The sequence below is a fragment of the Giraffa tippelskirchi genome, chromosome 6, assembly GCF_054371585.1.
Source record: "Giraffa tippelskirchi isolate mGirTip1 chromosome 6, T2T-mGirTip1v1.2.pri, whole genome shotgun sequence".
In the NCBI taxonomy this organism is placed as follows: Eukaryota; Metazoa; Chordata; class Mammalia; order Artiodactyla; family Giraffidae; genus Giraffa; species Giraffa tippelskirchi.
In genome coordinates, this window is record NC_137280.1 from 94,529,445 (window position 1) to 94,549,737 (window position 20,293).

General features: G+C 47.1%; 1 protein-coding gene across 11 annotated transcripts in view; it reads right to left on the reverse strand.

The window, feature by feature from the left end:
• Nucleotides 1-1,307: 1,307 nt before the first annotated feature.
• Nucleotides 1,308-20,293, reverse strand: part of ACSBG2 (acyl-CoA synthetase bubblegum family member 2) — a 43,193-nt gene continuing 24,207 nt past the window's right edge. For 2 of the 11 annotated variants that reach the window (XM_081499391.1, XM_081499388.1), the window contains 9 exons: nt 19,377-19,553; nt 16,864-17,045; nt 16,498-16,731; nt 12,931-13,148; nt 10,508-10,647; nt 10,172-10,418; nt 9,329-9,437; nt 1,633-1,734; nt 1,308-1,449 (listed from right to left, as the gene is read on the reverse strand). In XM_081499391.1, the coding sequence (XP_081355517.1) occupies nt 9,364-9,437; nt 10,172-10,418; nt 10,508-10,647; nt 12,931-13,148; nt 16,498-16,731; nt 16,864-17,045; nt 19,377-19,553 (1,272 nt within the window). In that variant the 3' untranslated portion in view covers nt 1,308-1,449; nt 1,633-1,734; nt 9,329-9,363. Of the gene's footprint in view, nt 1,450-1,592; nt 1,735-2,010; nt 2,065-9,305; nt 9,438-10,171; nt 10,436-10,507; nt 10,762-12,930; nt 13,197-16,471; nt 16,732-16,863; nt 17,046-19,376; nt 19,554-20,293 lie in introns of those variants that run through there. The other 9 variants (XM_081499390.1, XM_081499387.1, XM_081499395.1 and 6 more) reach the window with 8 other exon arrangements.

A 20,293-nucleotide genomic window follows, 5' to 3' on the forward strand; every position in this document is an offset into this window, starting at 1 on the left:
CTTGTGTATATTTTTCCATAAGGCACCTCATAGCTTTCTTGAACTCAAGCCCGCTAGTCAGCACATAAGCACTGCACTCGGGGGCTGTTTTCAACAGTGAAACCACCAAAAAAGGATGCAGAAAACAGCACTAAATAGACCCCCAAAAGACACAGGTTCCCAGCTGAAGCCAGGAGGCACCTTGTTGGACCTTCAACAAGCCACAAACGTGCATGTTGGGTTGTTAAACTTTTCCACTGCGCCACCCATTTCCAGAGATGGCTATAGAAACACCAGATACGTTAATTTTGGGGGTTAGTCTCTCAGTTGTGTCTGACTCTTTACAGCCCTATGGACTGTAGGCCACCAGGCTCCTCTGTCCATGGGATTTCCTGGGCAAGAATACTGGAGTGCGTTGCCATTCCCTTTTCCAAGGAATCTTTGCAACCCAGGGATCGAACCCATGTCTCCTGAATTGCAGGCGTATTTTTTATCTTTACAGTCTGAGCCACACAGGAAGTCCTCAGTGAGCAGGCAAACTTGTAAATATGGAACCTGCAAATAAAGAGGATTGACCATACTTACATAGTAAAAGCAGAAAAACTTACAAATTGTTGAGGAAGGTTTTAGCCTTATCTCTGTCAGATGCTCTTTTGTGAGGAGAATGTCTATACATTTCTGATCGATTTATCATTTGGTATTTTAAAGAGGGAACAGAAAAAAAAAAAGGAGTGCCTCTGGGTATCTAGGACCTGCAGGGGACACTGATAGTTTCCTTCTTCCTGTCCTCTTGGTCAGTCCCTCTATATGCTGGGAGATGTCCCTTCCCCACTCTCTACCTGTACTGATACCCTTTCAGGAACTGATATCAGCTTTGGTTTGTCCATACACGGACTATTGGATGAGAGTGGAAGAAGGTTCTATTTTCTTTCAAGCTGCTGCTGTCTGACATCTTACGACAACAGCAGACTCACCTTTCCCAGAAGATGGAATTCATAAAAAAATCACAGCTATTGGGACTTCCCTAGTAGCTCAGCGGTAAAGAACTCGCCTGCCAGTGCAGGAGATGCGGGTTTGATCCCTAGGTTGGGAAGATCCCTTGGAGGAGGAAATTTTCCGGTATTCTGGCCTGGAAAAGTCCCATGGACAGAGGATCCTGGCAGGCTACAGTCTATAGAGTTGCCAAGAGTTGGGCATGACTGAAGTGACTTAGGCCACACTCACCCCCTCCAAAGACTCAGACATGTGAGCTCACATAGCCAGTCAGAATCTGAACCCAGAATCTGAGCTCCTTCACAAAGGACAAGCTGTCCACATCTGGCCAAAAGTCAGGACACAGGGCGCCAGAGAGCTTTATTGTCAGAACTCATCGGACAGGTTTCTAAGTTGCATCCAGGAAGATGAGTGTGTTTGGGGGCCCAGTTTCTTCTTCAAACCGGGCTTTTCTTCTCTGGTGTCTCTCCCAGTCCTCTGGGGAGGGAAAAAAAAAAAGCCAGTTGAAACCCACCAGGTCAGATCTTTCTTCTGAACAGGCACTTCTTCAGGGTCATCCTCATCAGCCTCCCCAGGCTCACACCCTGAAGGCTGGTAGGAATTCCAAGGTCTATGCTGACCTTGTCGCTTCAAGAGCCGTGGCCGGTCCGAGAGTGTTACCTCTTCCACAGGTGGATGACAAAGAGACCGAAGCACAGGGAATGTGGCTTCTTAATAACACAAGAGACTCAAGTCCCTGTGATGGGGTCTTCCTCTTGCAGGCTGGAGAGAGGAGAAAGATAAGTTCTTACATGGGGACCCTTGGTATATGTCTGTTCATTTCCTGACACCTCTCTACCCAGGGACTGTAAGATGGAGCTGTTCCAGAATAAACAGATCCACTTAGAAATTAAGAAAAAAATGGAATTCCTCTCCAGTGAACTTGAACTTGATATTTACCTTTTAAAAAATTTATTTATTTTTTAATTGAAGGATAATTGCTTTACAGAATTTTGTTGTTTTCTGTCAAACCTCAACATGAATTAGCCATAGGTATACATATATCCCCTCCCTTTTGAAACTCCCTCCCATCTCCCTCCCCATCCCACCCCTCTAGGTTTATACAGAGCCCCTGTTTGAGTTTCTTGAGACATACAGCAAATTCCCATTGGCTATCTGTTTTACATATGGTAATGTAAGTTTTCATGTTATTCTCTCCATACATCTCACCCTCTCCTCCCCTCTCCCCATGTCCATAAGTCTATTCTCTATGTCTGTTTCTCCATTGCTGCCCTGTAAATATATTCTTCAGTACCATTTTTCTAGATTCCATATATATATGTGTTGGAATATGATATTTATCTCTTTCTGACTTACTTCACTCTGTATAATAGGTTCTAGGTTCATCCACCTCATTAGAGCTAACATAAATGCGTTCCTTTTTATGGTTGGGTAATATTCCATTGTGTGTATGTACCACAACTTCTTTATCCATTCATCTGCAAATGGACATTTGCTTGCTTCCATGTTCTAGCTATTGTAAATAGTGCTGCAATGAACAATGGGATACATGTGTCTTTTTCAATTTTAGTTTCCTTAGGGTATATGCCTTGGAGTGGGATTGCTGGGTCATGTGGTGGTTTTATTCCTAGTTTTTTCAGGAATCTCCATACCGTCTTCCATAGTGGCTGTATCAATTTACATTCCCACCAACAGTGCAAGAGCATTCCCTTTTCTCCACACCCTCTCCAGCATTTATTGTTTGTAGACTTTTTGATGATAGCCATTCTGACCAGTGTGAGGTGATATCTCATTGTAGTTTTGATTTGCATTTCTCTAATAATGAGAGATGTTGACCATCTTTTCATGTGTTAGTTAGTCATCTGTATGTCTTCTTTGGAGAAATGTCTGTTTAGGTCTTTTTCACACTTTTTGATTGGGTTGTTTGTTTTTCTGGTATTGAGTTGTATGAGCTGCTTGTATATTTTGGAAGTTAATCCTTTGTCAATTGTTTCATTTGCTATTATTTTCTCCCATTCTGAGGGTTGTCTTTTCACCTTGCTTATAGTTTCCTTTTCTGTGAAAAAGCTTTTAAGTTTAATCAGGTCCCACTTGTTACTTTTGTTTTTATTTCCATTACTCTAGAAGGTGGGTCATAGAGTATCTTGCTTTGATTTATGTCATCAAGTGTTCTGCCTTTGTTTTCCTGTAAGAGTTTTATAGTTTCTGGTCTTACATTTAGGTCTTTAATCCATTTTGACTTTATCTTTGTGTATGGTGTTAGAAAGTGTTCTAATTTCATTCTTTACATGTAGCTGTCCAGTTTTCCCAGCACCATTTGTTAAAGAGGCTGTCTTTGCCTCATTGTATATTCTTGCCTCCTTTGTCAAAAATAAGGTACCCATAGGTGCATGAGTTTATTTCTGGCCTTTCTATCTTGTTCCATTGGTCTATATTTCTGTTTTTGTGCCAGTACCATACTCTCTTGATGACTGTAGCTTTATAGTATAATCTGAAGTCAGGAAGGTTGATTCCTCTAGCTCCATTCTTCTTTCTTAAGACTGCTTTGGTTATTCAGGGTCTTTTGTGTTTCCATATGAATTGTGAAATTTTTTGTTCTAGCTCTGTGGAAAATGCCATTGGTAATTTGATAGGGATCACATTGAATCTGTAGATTGCATTTGGTAGTATAGTCATTTTCACAATATTGATTCTTGCTACCCAGGAACATGGACTATCTCTCCATCTGTTTATGTCATCTTTGATTTCTTTCATCAGTGTCTTATAATTTTCTGTGTACAGATCTTTTGTCTCCTTAGGTAAGTTTATACCTAGATGTTTTATTCCTTTTGTTGCAATGGTAAATAGGATTGAGTCCTTAATTTCTCTTTCTGATTTTTCACTGTTAGTATACAGAAATGCAAGTGATTTCTGTGTATTGACTTTGTATCCTACAACTTTGCTAAATTCACTGATTAGCTCTAGTAATTTTCTGATACTATCTTTAGGGTTTTCTATGTACAGTACCATCTCATCTGCAAACAGTGAGACCTTTACTTCTTTTCTGATCTGGATTCCTTTTATTTCTTTTTCTTCTCTGATGGATGTAGCTAGGATTTCCAAAACCATGTTGAATGATAGTGGTGAAAGTGGACACCCTTGTCTTGTTCCTGATCTTAGGGGGAATGCTTTCAGTTTTTCACCTTTGAGAATAATTTTTGCTGTAGGCTTATCATATAAGCTTGTTTGTTTGTTTTTCCTCTGATGGGCAAGGCTGAGTGAGGTGGTAATCCTGTCTGCTGATGACTGAATTTGTATTTTTGTTTGGTTTGTTGTTTAAATGAGGCTTCCTGCACAGGGTGCTATTGGTGGTTGGGTGATGCCGGGTCTTGTATTCCAGTGGTTTCCTCTGTGTGAGTTCTCACTATTTGATACCCCCTAGGGTTAGTTCTCTGGTAGTCTAGGGTCTTGGGGTCTCTGCTCCCACTCCAAAGGCTCAGAGCTTGATCTCTGGTCAGGAACGAAGATTCCACAAGTGGTTTGTTATGGCATCAAGTGAGATTGAAACAAATACCCAAAAATGAGGAACCGAAGATGAACCCCAGACAAACTGCAGTTACAAAATCAGGCAAATAATAATTAAAATAGTGGAATATACGCATATACATATATGTCCATTAGCAAAATCAAAACAGTCCAACAAAAATAAAGTACAATAGATTGATCCAGCGAACAAAGAAACCAAAAATTATATCTACCAGTTAAGAACAAAAATAACTAAAGCACAAACTGGAAAACAAAACTAAAGCAAGGTGCCAAGTGGGGAATAAATCAGTGAAAACATAACTAACAAACATGTTGAGAGGAAAGGAAAGAAAGAAAGAATAGATATGCAAAGTTAAATAGAGGTAGATAAAGAAGATTTGTATATATAAAAGATTAACTGCAAGGGGAAAAGGACAGTAGGAAAAGCAAACAAAGGAATAACTGTAGAAAAAATAATAATAGATTTAAAAAATTGAAATTAAAAAAAGAGAAAAGAAAAGAAAAAGAAAGAAAAAATCGAAAATTCCACAGAACTGCAAAAGCCCAACGTAGAGACAGAGGTTTATAACAACAATAAAAAGCGTGACTGAAAAAAAAACTCAAAAGCTTAATTAGATTTCATATTGCCAACAAAATCAACATCTGCAATGGGTCGGTGGGGGGGGGGGGGGAACAAAAGAAAAAAAATTCCAAAAGACTCTACAGAACAAGTCAAAACGTAAGCATAATAAACGTTTCTCTTGAGTCACTGCTGTCAGAGTCCTTTCCCTCTCTGGGAGTCACAGTCCACCTCACCTTCCTAGGCTTCCCTCCAACACTGCTGATTTCTAGACCTGCTGTGGGGGCAGCTCAGATTCTAATCTGGTCCTACTCCTTTGTGTTCTTGCCTCCAATGTCCACGGCTATCAGAACTAGTCTGTTTTCTTTTGTGGGAGCGCTCAATGTCCTTTTATATATTCCATAGACACAGAGCTGCCTAGTTGATCGTGTGGGTTTAATCTGCAGCTTCTACAGCTGGTGGGAAGGTTTTGGGTCTTCTTCCTTAGCCACACTGCCCCTGGGTTTCAATTGTGGTTTTGGTTCCACCTCTGCATGTGGGTCGTCCACTGGGGTTTGCTCCTGAGGCTACCCTGGAGGGCTTGGGTTTGCCCCTGTGAGGGCCAGATGTGGAGGTGGTGCAGCTGCTTGGGTCACAGGGGTTCTGGCAGCACCAGGTACTCAGGGGAGTTGGCATCTAGGGCAGCAGGAAATATGGTGCTCTAGAAGGGTATGGCAGCCAGTATTGGCCAATACACTCCAGTATTCTTGCCTGGAGAACCCCCCTGACAGAGAAGCCTAGCAGGCCACAGTCTACAGGATTGCAAAGAGTTGGACATGACTGAAGCGACCCTGCATACATAGACGCAAGACACTTTTTTGCCTGCCGCAGCTCTGCGCCAGTGAGGGCTGAACATGAAGATGGCGCAGCTGCTTGGGCTGTGGGGACCCTGGCAGCGCCAAGTGTGCGGAGACATGGACTACCTCTGCTGCAGGAGCTATGGCCCTGTCAGAGTCTTTTCTCAAGCCTCTTGTAGCTGGCAATCAGAAGGCCTCTTTGGCCAGTCTTTCTCCGTAGCTCTGCCTGTTCAGGCACTTAGAGGGCTCCCTTGCCTGGGGTCCTTCTCTGTTGTTCGGTACATCAGGCACATAGAGGGGCCCCCACAGCTGGAGTCCTACTCTGTAGAGTGGCGTGTCAGGCACTTAAAGGGGCACCCTGGGTGGGGTCCTACTTTGTAGTTCAGTGCCTCAGGCATTTGATGGGCCTGCCTGTCTATTGTTCAGCTGCCCATACTGGCGTGTGGGGAGAGAGAGGCTATGGTGATGGCTCCACCCGCTATGCGTGACTCAGCAGTATCGCCTTGCTTCCATGGCTGCCTGGCTTTCCTCCACAGGCATTTCCCACCACAGTCTCTTCCCTCACATCCCCTCGATCCATCTCTCTGTAGTTGACAGCAGCCCTTGCCCTAGGATTGCTCCACAATCCCTAAGCTCCAGCTCCCAGCCGCTGTGCCTTCCAGGGGACCTGCGTCCCTGTCCAGGGTATGTATACTTGCTGCAAGGACTGTTTGATTCTCGTTCCATTTAGGCTGCCAGAGATTAGCTGATTCACTCTCAGCCTTATATGTTTCTCCTCTGACTCAGACGGTTGCCCTGATGTTGGGATCAGATCCCTGCTTCAGTTCCCCCACCCGCTGAGGGCACATCCAGTCCTACTAACACTCCTGCTTTCCTCCCTAGTTCCTTCATCCTACCGAGTTTTGCATGGTTCTATATATTCTTTTCCACTAGTAAGGTACTCCTGTCCACTCTCAGCTGGTGTTCTGTATGCACTTTTGTGTCTGAAGGTATATTCCTGATGTGTCCTTGGAGAGAGATGTACTGCACGTCCACCTATTCCTCCGCCATCTTGTTCCTCTTCTGATACTTACTTTTTATTTGCCACACTGCACAGCTTGTGGGATCTTAGTTCCCTGACCAGGGACTGAACCCAGGCCCTCGGCAGTGAAAGCGCTGAATCCTAACCACTGAGCCTGCCAGGGAATTCCCCTCCAATGAACTTTAGAGTGGCACTCTCCAAGAGAAATGTCACGTGAGCCACCAATGTAATTTTAAAATTGCTAGTAGCCACAGAGAAAAGGAATTGATGAAATCGATTTAGGTGCTGTAAGATCCCCTGGAAGAGGAAATGGCAACCCACTCCAGTATTCTTGTCTGGATAATCCCATGGACAGAGGAACCTGGCAGGCAACAATCCATGGGGGTCACAAAGAGTTGGACACAACTGAGCGATTGAGCACACACACTTATATACATACGCATATATTTTTTGGCCACACCGTAAGCGTGTGGGTTCCTAATTCCCCCACCAGAGATTGAACCCAGAGCCCCCACCCCCCAGCATGGAAAGGCAGTCTTAACCACTGGTCCACCAGGGAAGTCTCTATGTGCTATATTTAATATTATCAAGTATGTCCTAAAGATTATCATTCCAACACTCTATGTTTTAAAATATGAACAAGGTATTATATGTTCTGTTATTTCATATCAGACTCCCACACCCAGTGTGGGTTTTACACCCACAACATGTCTCAGTTTCAGATGGACTACCCTGTGGCCAGTGATTGCCATACTGGACAGCACAGGTGCAGAGAGGGTCCACCTCCCACCCCCACACCCATGTTGGATGGCCTCTCATCCAACTGCAGAGTGAAATCAAAAATTTTGCAAAAGATGCTGAACGGCAAATGGGATGTGTTTAGCTGCCGGGCTCACTTGCAAGATTCTGACAGATGAAGGTGTGGAGGGGTTAAATCAGTTAATGGTGGAGAAAAGAAAAAAACAGATACAGCAGTATTACAGGCTGGATTGCATTCACCTCTGTCCTGACACCCAAGCCCTCAGGATGGGAGTGTATTCAGGAATGGAGTCTTTATGGACAGAAGTCCGCAAGTTAAGATGGAATCATTGAGTGGACACTGATCCAGTATGACAAGTATTTTTCTAAGGGAAAATCTGGATACAGATGCAGGGAGAAAATGGCTGTCTATAAGCCAGTGGGGCTTCCCAGGTGGTGCTAGTGGTAAAGAACCCGCCTGCCAACACAGGAGACATAAGAGATGTGGGTTCGATCCCTGGGTCAGGAAGATCCCCTGAAGGAGGGCTTGGCAACCCACTCCACTGCTCTTGCCTGGAGAATCCCATGGACAGAGGAGCCTGGCGGGCTACAGTCCTTAGGGTCGCAAAGAGTCAGATATGACTGAAGCGACGTAGCACGCACGCACAGACCAAGGAGAGAGGCTTCAGAAGGAATCAACTGAGCCAACCAGCCTTGACTGTGGGGAGACTTCCAGCATCCAGGACCCCGAGGAAAGAGATTCTCGTTGTTTAAGCCCCAGGCCTGCGGAACTGTCTTCTGTGGCAGTCCCCGGAAACCAGCACAGGGCATCAGAGCAGAAGTGTTTGACTATGAGAGAATTACAGGTAGGCCTTGGGACAACGGAAGATGTGTCCTCCTCTCTGCCTACACCGTGCATCATGCTGGCTTTCTAAAACTCTACCTGTGACTCCTGGCATCGTGGAGGCTCCTTGTGAGAAAGACTTGGGGGAAAGGGAGGGTGCAGGGGGGTAGTGGGAGGAGCTCAAGTCTCTGTCCCTCACTTCCCTGGTGGTCCACTGGTTACGAATCCACCTTGCAATGCCAGGGACACAGGTTCAGCCCCTTGTCCCCGAAGATCCCACTTGCTGCCAAACAACTAAGCCCGTCCCCCGTCCCCACCCCACGACTGCTGAACCTGCACTCTACAGCCCATGCTCTACAACAAGAGAAGCCCGAGCACCTAGGAAACCCTCGGAAAACCCTCAACACCAGCAAAGATCCAGCACAGCCAAAAAAATTAGGTCTCCATGCCACTGCTGGGATGGGCCGTCACACCTCATTCCTTGGGCTTCCGGCCAGTAGAACTCCCCCCACCTGCCCCCCACAATAGTTTCTGACAAAAGGGCTTCTCCAGAGAAGCCACCAGGAAACATCTGGGCATTTCACATTTGGGCTCTGGTTTCAGATGCGAAGACTGCCTGGCTCCCTCTACCAGACAAGTGGAAAAGGCAGGAAGAGCAGCTAACAGAGGTGACAGCCATGCAGAAAGGAGCTGGTGTGCCCCACTGGGGCCCGGGTGGAGGCTGAGTGGAGGGCAGACACCACGCAGAGCCCACGACAGCCGAGCGTGTGTGCACATATGGAGACCAACTGTGTTGGACTGAGCTGAGGCCCAGCCAGCCAAGCCAGTCTCACCATCAGGGCAGCCAGGACCCGCTCCACCACAGAAGTCACTGGTAGAAGCTGTTGATCTGCCTTTTGTATTTCTGGAGGATGAAATGTCGTTTAATCTTTGTCGTCGGACCTGCCCAGAAAGGAGAAACCGGTTCAGATGTGGGGGTGAAATAAGCGTCGTGTACCCTGGGCGTGACCAGGTGGCAGTTATCTCGTGGCTGGGGCTGGGCTGGTGGCTGACCATGCCCTCATCTTCCTGGGGCACCGCCTTTGCCATCTTCGGGGTTGGCAAAGGAGACCACCTGCTTCACACACACACAGCTCCTTTCTGGGAATAAAATCTCAACTCCTTACCACAGATGAATGTGACCTCTCTCCACCCTGACTTCACAGGCCTCCCAGTTGTTCCCACGACTCTCCAGACACTGTCCTGCCTGAGGGCCTCTGTACCTGCTGCCCCCTCAGCCAGGATATTATTCCACTTCAATTGTTTGCCCAAAAGAGCCCTTCTCATCCTCTGAGTCTTACCCTAAGGACCACTTTCTGAGAGCAGGCTTCCCAGATCCTTCTGGCCAAAGCAGCTTGCCATCTGACCCCTGATCCGTCATCCTTCTAGTCCACTGTCACACCTGCTACACTGCCTGGTCTTCTTGCCTCCCTGACACATCAGAGTCTGAAACTACTGGGGGTGGGGTCGGGGGGAGGTGGACACCGTCTCCCTCTATGTACCCCCACCCTCGGTCAGCAGCTGGTCTCACAGACCCTCTGACTCCCAGAATAAGACATGTCTCCTCAGCGCCCACAGGGCCCTGGACACCATCAGCGGATCAGCCTCCAAGTGTCAAAGCTCTCCAGGCCACTCACCTAGCTCTCCGCCACTGATGGAAAAGTCCTTCTCCAAGATGACCCACTTCTGAATCTTCTGTGCGTTGGAGATGGCTTGCTGGTTGACAGCATCGATGCCTTTCTGGATGGCCATGTAGACCACGGGGTCTCGCAGCTCCAGGATCTCAGACACCGTGGTCACCTGGCTGCCGACCTCCCGGCAGAACTTGATCGCCTCCCAGTTCAACATGTCCAGTGGCTCTCCGGTCATTCTGTCAACCTCGCACTGCCCCCATGACACCCCTGTCACAACCCCTAACATCCAGCCCCAAGGACCAAGATGCAGCTTCCCACCTGCTGGAAAACCCATGTTACCTTCAGTGTCAGGAGGATGCTCAGGAACTTGGCCTTGTCGCCCACCAACATGGCATTACTAATGATAGGGATCGTCTCCTTAACCAGGTTCTCAATGGGAACGGGGGCCACGTTCTCGCCACCAGCTGTGATGATGATTTCTGAAACAAGGCGTGACTGGGGGTAGGTTCAACCAGTACAGCCCAGGAGCCCCGCGCCTTTGCAGATCAGAGGGACCCAGGTGTCGGCAGCAACAACCACTCCTTCGAAAAACCCTGGAAGCAGAGGGGCACCCCTGCCCTTGGCCAAGATGCTCTCCATGTCCTTCTCCAAGCCTCAGACCCAGAGTCACTCTGCCCCTCCTCCCCCATCTTCTTCAGATTCCCATAAAGCATCTACATCCTGGATATTCCACTTGGACAGCATCTTATCTACTCCTGGCCCGTTCCTCGGTCCCCCATACCCTGATCCAGGCCCTCTGGTATGCCCTTGCCTGGAAGATAGTCAAGCGCTTCTGACCATGCCCTGTCTCTCTGTCTCCTGCTGTTCCCATTGTCTGACAACTCTCAAAGACCCCAAGTCCAGGCTCCTTCAGGGGGTGTGTGGCGCCTCCCTAGTTTTGGCAGGCTCTTAAAGGATCGTGTCGCTGTCTCCCCCTGCCAAAAATCCTTCAAGAGCTCCTCCTCCTGCCCCAGACACAGTCTTCACTTGTTCCTCCATCCTGGGACACTTGCTGCTTCCTGTCCCACCCACCCAGACTCTCTCCATTCCATCCTGTGATCTTGCAGTCACCTCCACTGAGGTCCTTATAGCACTAGGAATGATCCGTTTGAGCCCATGATGGACATCTGTGATATCGTCTGCCCAGTGACTCCTCCATCCTTCAAGTTTCTTTAGAGAACTACCCTCCATCTCTGTGTGGTCTGGGGAGGGGGTGGGCTGCTGGGGTGAGCCTGTGACCACGTCGGACCAGTCAGTGTATTCCATCCTCTACAGTGATTCATTCTGAGATGGGATACTGACCCAAGAAGATCCAATGCGAATCAGACATAGAACTTGCTGACGCTGTTGGGAGTAGTACACTCTTCCTCAACCTTTGGGTGTTATGATGAGCCTAGACTGTTGGCAGCCATCTTGTCATCAAATTGGAAAAGCCTTCTCAAGAATGGCATCAGGGAGCTCCCTAGTGGTCCAGTGGTTAAGAATCTAGCTTCCAATACAGGGGACGTGGGTTCAATCCCTGATTAGGGAACTAAGATCCCACATGCCGTGCGGCAACTAAGCCCTTGAGCCACAACTACTGAGCCCACATGACAAAGAGCCCGCATGCTGCAACTAAGACCAGATGCAGGCAAATAAATAAATGAATAAACAAGAATGGCATAAATACAGAGGGGAACTTGGTCACAGAAGGATAAAGAGATTCCTTGTGATGTCATTTTGGCACCTGGATCCAGCCATGCCTGAAGCATGCACTTTTGGGCTTTCCAGTTTTGAGCCAGCAGCTTTACTTTTCCACTCAAACCTGCTTAAGAATGATTTTCTGTTGCTTATCACAGAAATAATGGTAACATAGCCCTTTTACTGAACAGTTACAGCCTATGTCAGGCTCCATGCCAAACGCTCTACATCAGAGTTTGTGGGCTAAATTCCACAATGCTCCTTCTGCCTGTTTTGGTAAGGCCACGAGCTAAAAAGTTTTTACATTTTTAAATGGTTGGAAGGAAATCCAAAGAAGAACAATATTTGTGACACATGAAAATCCTATGACATTTGTATTGGTGCATGGCCATGACCATAGGTCTGGACATCAACTGCGGCTGCTTTTGTCCCACAGCAGTCGAGTGGAGCAGCTATGTCAGAGACCCTGTATCCTGAAAATCCAAAATATTTATACGTGGGCCCTTTAGGGCTTCCCTGGTGGCTCAGTGGTATAGAATCTGCCTGCCAATGCAGGAGATGCAGGAGACATAGGTTCTGTCCCTGGCTTGAGAAGATCCCCTGGAGAATGAAATGGCAACCCACTCCAGTATTCTTGCCTAAAGAACCCCATGGACGGAGGAGCTTGTCGGGCTACAGTCCATGGGATCACAAAAGAGACACGAGTTAGTGACTAAAACAGCAACCAACTTTATGGGAAAAGTTGACTGATCCCTGTTCTGTATCATTTCATTTAATCATGATGACTCTGTAGTTACTGTTCTCTGCAAATGACAGGGGAGGGAACAGAGGTTTCAGGCCCAGTGTAGGCTTCTTTTCTGGCTCCATCCTGCTGAGGGCCAGATGCTGGGAACAAGGACAGCACTGGGCTGGACAGTGCATGGGCTGGGGTGTCCCTGTACATCTGTGTGAGCACCCATGCCCATGAAAGGTGGAAAGGCAGAGCCTTCAGTGTTCAAGGCTGGCCTGCTCACTGGAGGCCCCTGGGAACCCAGCCCCAGTACCTTTGATGCGGCCGGTGATAAAGAGGAAGCCCTGGTTGTCCAGGCGGCCCAGGTCCCCAGAGTGGAGCCAGCCCTCCTCGTCAATGGCCTCCATGGTCTCGTCCTCGCGCTCCAGGTAGCCCATGAAGACATGACGGCCCCAGAGGCAGACTTCCCCCACGCCATCCTTGCTTGGCTTGTACAGCATATTCTTACACCCTGCCACAACTTTGCCAGAACTGCCGGGGGACAGGAGAGAGGAAGACTGAGGCTCGGGGTGCAGGGGCCTAGGTCACCCGGTTCCTGACCCCCGGCTCAGCTGGCCGGGGCCGGAGCTGCCGCTGCATCCTCCCCGGAACTTGTGACTGTTGGCTGAGTGGAGAGAGGGCTGGTCCCACCAAAGGAGTCAAATTCCCAAAAACCTGGTGACTCAGTGGTAAAGAATCTGCCTGCAATGCAGGAGACAGCGAGTTTGATCCCTGGGTCAGGAAGATCCCTGGAGGAGAAAATGGCAACCCACTCCAGTATTTTTGCCTGGGAAATCCCATGGACAGAGGAGCCTAATGGGCTACAGTCCATGGGGTCACAAAGAGTCAGACACAACTGAGTGACACTTTCATTGGTGAACTTGGAAGCCCAGTGGAGTTGTAGGTTGGTTTTATCTTCATGCACATGGCAGAAAGACTTCCCACCTTAAAAATAGCAACAGGGGATTCCCCAGTGGCCAAGTGGTTGGGACTCCATGTTCTTCCTGCTGAGGGTCTGGGTTCCATCCCTGATCGGGGAACTAAGATCCTGCAAGCCACATGGAGTGGCAAAAAAAAAAAAGAAAGAAAGCCAACCAACCCCAGCAACAAAACCCTCTCTAGAAAACAGGAATGTTGCCCTGAATGCAGTGACCAGGACAGCTGATTTTAGGTAAAATGACCAGCCAAAGTCTCTTTAAAGTTACTTCCACAGGACAGAGAGCACTAGTGAAATCTGAATTTTCGTGAAATTCCTTTCAATAGTGATACCACTTGGGAGGGTGGTCTTAGGATGCAGAGGAGGAAGTATTTTCTTTCTGCCTGGCTGAGATCTCTTCTATTGGCAGTTAGAAGAGTCGGTGGTTTTAGGGTGAAGTGTAGAAACTCCCTTAGTCAGCAAGTGGAAAAAGAAGGCAGGCCTGAGATGCTTAAAATGTATATGAATGCATAAATGTGGACTCTAGAAAAAGCGTACAGGTGAACAGACATAAAGAACAAATGTATTGACCCTACCGGGGGAAAGGCAGGGTGGGATGAATTGGGAGATTGGGATTGACATGTATACACCACAATGTGTAAGACAGATAACTAATGAGAACCTACTGTATAGCACAGGGAACTCTACTCAATGTTCTGTGGTGAGGAGGAAATCCAAAAAAGAGCATACACACACACACACACACACACACACACACACACACACACACACACACACACATATGACCAAGAACTCCCAGATGTATAAGCTGGTTTTAGGAAAGGAAGAAGAACCAGAGATCAAATTGCCACCATCCGCTGGATCATAGAAAAAGCAACGGAATGCCAGAAAAATACTTACTTCTGTTTCATTGACTACACAAAAGCCTTTGACTATGTGGATAACAACAAACTGGAACATAGGTAGAGATGGGAATACCAGACCACCTTATCTGTCTCCTGAGAAAACTGTATGTGGGTCAAGAAGCAACAGGACATGGAACAACTGACTAGTTCAAAATTGGGAAAGGAGTATGACAAGGCTGTATATTGTTACTCTGCTTATTTAACATATATGCAGAGTACATCATGCAAAATGCCAGGCTGGAGGAATCACAAGCTGGAATCAAGATTGCCAGGAGAAATGTCAACAACCTCCCATTTGCAGATGATACCACTCTCATGATAGAAAGTAAAGAGGAACTAAGGAACCTCTTGATGAGGGTAAATGTTGACCTAAAACTCAACATTCAAAAAACTAAGATTGTGGCATCTGGTCCCATCACTTCATGGCAAATAGAAGGGGAAAAAGTGGAAGTGAAAATAGTGACAGATTTTATTTTCCTGGGCTCCAAAATCACTGTAGCCATGAAATTAAAAGATGCTTGCTCCTTGGGAGGAAAGCTATGACAAACCTAGGCATCGCATTAAAGAGCAGAAACATCACTCTGCCAACAAAGGTCCATATAGTCAAGGGTATGGTTTTCCCAGTAGTCATGTACAGATGTAAGAGTTGGACCATAAAGAAGACTGAGTGCTGAAGAATTTATGCTTTTGAATTGTGGTACTGGAGAAGACTCTTGGGAATCCTTGGACTGCAGGGAAATCAAACCAATCAATCTTACAGGAAATCAATCCTGAATATTCATTGGAAGGACTGAGGCTGAAGTACTTTGGCCATCTAATGCAAAGAGCCAACTCATTGGAAAAGACTCTGATGCTGGGAAAGATTGAGGGCAGGAGAAGAAGGGGATGACAAAGGACGAGATGATTGGATGGTATCACTGACTCAATGGACATGAGTTTGAGCAAACTCTGGAAGATGGTGAAGGACAGGGAAGCCTGGCGTGCTGCAGTCCATGGAGTCACAAAGACTTGGACACGACTTAGTGACTGAACAACAGATGACTAATTCACTTTGCTATACAGCAGAAAATAACTTTGTAAAGCAACTATACTCCAATAAAATTTTTTTAAAAAAGTACAAAAAAGCTTCTTATGACTTCCCAATTAAAAACTTTCCTAGGAGGGTGGAAAAACTCAGAAGCTATACAAGTTTGATGGGTTCAACCAAGTAAAGCTAAAAAAAATTCTACACAGCAAAAAAAAAGAAAGAAAGAAAACACCTGTTTAAGGAAGGACTACTCTTTGGTTTGGGGAAAAAAAAAAGTAAAGCTCAAGTGGGCATTTGGGTTCTACAGAAAACAGACTCAGATGCAGTTATGGGCTGGAAGGGGTGGATACTGATGTACAGAGTAAAGTAAGAAGCAAGAGATGGTTTTGCCAGATTGGGAAGATCAGACTTCGATTTCACAAGTTCAAAGGCGACTGGAACCTGGCCAAACACGAGAGGAGACTTGAACTTGCAGTATGGTGCTGTTGGGGGGGGGGGGGCGGGGAGCAGGGAAGGACGACCAGGAGGTCCTGTGAAGGAGCATGGCTCCCAGACTCCCAGTGGAACTCGCGTTTGGTGTTCTTACTGCGTCAGTGTCACCGGGCTCCATCCTGCAGCCCCAAGTGAGCTAAGCTTGGGAGAAAGCCAGAGGGGCCTGGGGATGTGTTTGAAACAAAGCATCTTGGAGATGAAGGGTCCCTAGGTCTCAGGAGGTCAACCTGGGGTGGGATATCTGGAGGCAGAACTCACAAGTGACAGATAGGGAGGGTACATACATAGAATGTTTGGGAGACCTTCCCCTTTGTCTGTGGGCTCTCAGACAAACTGGGGCTTCCCACAGTCATGAAGATTTGGAGCCTGGAGGCTGGAGACACCAAGTCAGGATTCATCATAGCCCAGAAACCCTCCCACCTCCATCCCCTTTGACCCAGCATTGCCAGAGGACCAGGGGTCTGCCCAGGAGACTGGTACCTTAGAAACTTGTAGTTTTCCGGGGTAGATATGGAGTGGGGTCCTGAGCTTTCACTCATACCGTACACCTCGCCTATTGGTATGTCCAGGCCTAAAAAGAACTCAGAAGTCTCCCGGTTGAGGGGTGCGGCCCCGCTTATAAAAATGCGGCAGTGATCCAGGCCAAGGGAGTTCTTGATTTTGGTGAACACGAGTGCCTTTGCCATGCGGTAGCTCATGGTAGGGCCATGTTCCCTGTGAATATGGATGCCAAGGAAGGTTCTGTAGCCACAGAGCCTCACAGGGGTGGATGGGACCCAGCTGGAGAAGGCTGAGCCCCCTCACCCACTGCCCTCCATGCCTGGCCCCAGCGGTCCCGCCACTTACCCTAGCATCCTTTTCGAGTTGACCTTGAAGCCTACATTCCTTGCCCACAAAAACACCTTTTTCCTCAAGCTTGAAGACTTGCCAACAGTCTGCTTTATCTTCTCATGCATCTTTTCCCAAATTCGGGGTACCCCCAGGAAGACAGTAGGCTTTACCTCTTGCAAGATGTTGACCAAGGTGCCCTGCCGAGCACAGAGCTGGGTCAGCAACACCTGCACCCCAGGTGTCCATCTCTCCTCAGCCACTGAGGGCAGCCCAGGAGAACTTTCTCTTGGCTTTCTGGACCAAGGTGAGCTCCTGACCCACGGGAGCCAGCCCATTGACTGGCCGGTGGCCAATCAGTTTAACCCATTCTCCCTGGGGACATAGTGGAGTGTACAGACTGGTAGAATATTTTTGGAAGGCAGTGTGACAGTGCTATTAACATTTTAAATGCAACTTGGAAACTTCACTTCTTTGGGTGATAGAACTCAGCTGGACAAAAGACTCCGATACACAGAGAAATACGTGTGAGACGCTCTTAGTGCATCATTTTGTAATAAAATGAAAACAGGTTACGTAGCCAGTGTAGGGGGATTTGCTAAAGAAACTGTGGCCCAAGCATGAAGTGGAGTATCATGAAAGATTCTCCCCCAAATTGATCTACAGGTTCAATGTCATCACTATAAAAAATAGGCAAGCTATTTCATACCAACTGACAAGCTGCATGGAAATGCAGAGGACCTAGAATAACCAAAGCAGTTCTGAAAAACACAATCAGAGGACTTACTATTACTTGATTTTGAAACTGACTATAAAGTAGGGTGATCAACTGTCCCAATGTGTCCAGAACTGGAGGTGTTCTTGGAATGTGAGATTTTTACCTATGACACTGGGAGAGTCCTGGTAAACAGGGACAAGGTGATCTCACTACCAAAAAGCTGGAAAAATAAAGTCAGTGGGGTTTTGGTGTAAGGATAGACATAAAGATCAATGAAACAGAACTGAAAATCTAAAGATGAATCTTTACATTTATAATTGATACTCAATAAAAGTGCCAAAGACAGACAGACAAGCAGAGAGCTTAGCTTACTTAGAGCATTCTTGCCAGACACAAAAATTACCTCTAAAGGGATCACAGACCTAAAAGTAAGAGCAATTAACAGATCTAAAAGCCCTGCAGAAGAATGCATAGAAGAAAATCTCTGTGCCTTTAGATACAGTATGTGTAAGTCACTTAGTTGTGTGACCCCATGGACTGTAGCCTACCAGGCTCCTCTGTCCATGGAATTCTCCAGGCAAGAATACTGGAGTGGGTTACCATTTCCTCCTCCAGCCCTGAGGGTAGGCAATGATTTTCTTACAAATTACACCAGAAGCATGAAAAGAAAAAAAGCAATAAATTGGAGAGTTAACACTCATTGCTGCTGCTGCTGCTGCTAAGTCACTTCAGTCGTTTCCGACTCTGTGCTACCCCATAGACAGCAGCCCACCAGGCTCCCCTGTCCCTGGGATTCTCCAGGCAAGAATACTGGAGTGGGATGCCATTGCCTTCTCCGTCACATCCACTAGGATGGCAATAATAATAAAAACAAAAATAGTAACAATAAGTGTTGGTGAGGATATGGAGGAACTGGACTGCTCATACACTTCTGGTGGAAATGTAAAATGGCATAGCCTCTTTGAAAACACTCTGGCAGTTGCTTAAAATGTTAAGACAGGGAATTCCCTGGCAGTCCTGTGGTTAAGACTCTGTGCTCCCACTGTAGGGGGCACGAGTTCGATCCTTGGTCAGGGAACTAAGATCCTTTGTGCTGAAGCCAAAAACAAGTTAAAATGGCTTTGTTCCTAGTGCTAAGTTGCTTCAGTCATGTCTGACTCTTTGCAACCAAATGGACCGTAGCCCATCAGGCTCCTCTGTTCATGGGATTCTCCAGGCAAGAATGCTGGACTGGGTTGCCATTTCCTTCTCCAGGTGATCTTCCTGAACCCAAGGATCAAACCCACGTCTACCATGCCTCCTGCATTGCAGGCAGATTGTTTACGGCTGAGCCACTGGAGAAGCCCATTAATATTTCTGTAGATATGCATGTTCCCAGTAAGTGGGGTAAACATGAAGAGTCAAATAGCTTCACATCAGTTCAGGTCAGATTCTACTGCCAAAAATGTTTGCTTTGTGGACGGTTTTGGAGCTGGGAATACTGAATTTAAAAAAAAAATGCTACACACACACACACATTCTGCCTTTAGTACCATTCACATTTTAGTCTTAGGTAGTTCAGTATACAGCCTGCAAAACCATGGACACCATGACTTGGATAAAGATAAAAACAAAAAGAAGGTGGTTAACTGATTCGCATGCTGCTAAAGAGGAACATTAGCTGAGGACAGAGAAGGAACCCCTCCCCCTACCAAATCTGGGCCTTGATGGAGCCATCCACCCTTCCAAGCTGCCCTTAACCTTGACCCCACACCCCCAGATGTGGGCCCTGATAGAGCTGTCCACCCATCTGGGCTGCCCTCAGCCTTGATACCTTGAGAGCGTCTGGTTCAGCAAAGTAGATGAAAGCCCCGACCTTTATGGGCACCCAGACGTCCATCATCTGAGCTGCGATGTGGCTGAGAGGAAGGTAGCTGACCACCACCTCCTGCTTTTCGGAGGCATAAGCCAGGTTGCAGTCCCTCGCCACCGACCCCGCTGTCCACGTGATCTGGAACGCAAGCTGAACTTAGGATCCAGTGAGATCTGACATACTTCCTCCTCCTCCTCACTTGAGGGCTGTTTAAATGCAGTTCTTTAACAAACGCAAAGCATCTCCTAAATGCTAGGCACTGCTCCTGTTCTTTACAAACATTGAGTCATTTAGTCCTCATCTGAACACTGGGGTTGATAACTGTGATTCACCCCCATCGTCGAGATGGGGAACCAGAGGCACAGAGAAGTTCACTAACTTGCCTGAGGCCGGGACGAACTGTAAACTACAGTGGGCAGCTTTGGGGGATTACCAGACGCCCCAGGATCCACAAGGAGACCCTAGAATCAGGATGTCTACCGGGAAAGTCAGAAAATCTGAAGGACTCAGTAAGTGTCTCAGAAGCAGTCTTAACTCTAGGGACTTCCCTGGTGGTCCAGTGGTTAAGAATCCACTTTCTAATGTGGAAGATCAGGTTCAATCCCTGGTCAGGGAACTAGGAGCCCACATGTTGCAGGGCAGCTAAGCCCATGCACCACAACTGCTGAGCCTGCTTGCCACAATGAAAGATCCCACATGCCATGACTAAGACCCAAACAGCCACACACACAAAAGAAATCCTGACTCCACTGTTTACTAACTGAGTGACCCTGGGCTATTTGCTTAAAATCCCTTGCAACCTCTATTTGCTCATCTGTAAAATGGGCACAGAATTTCCTTGTGCCGACATAAAATTAAGAAATCAACACTGTCCAAAA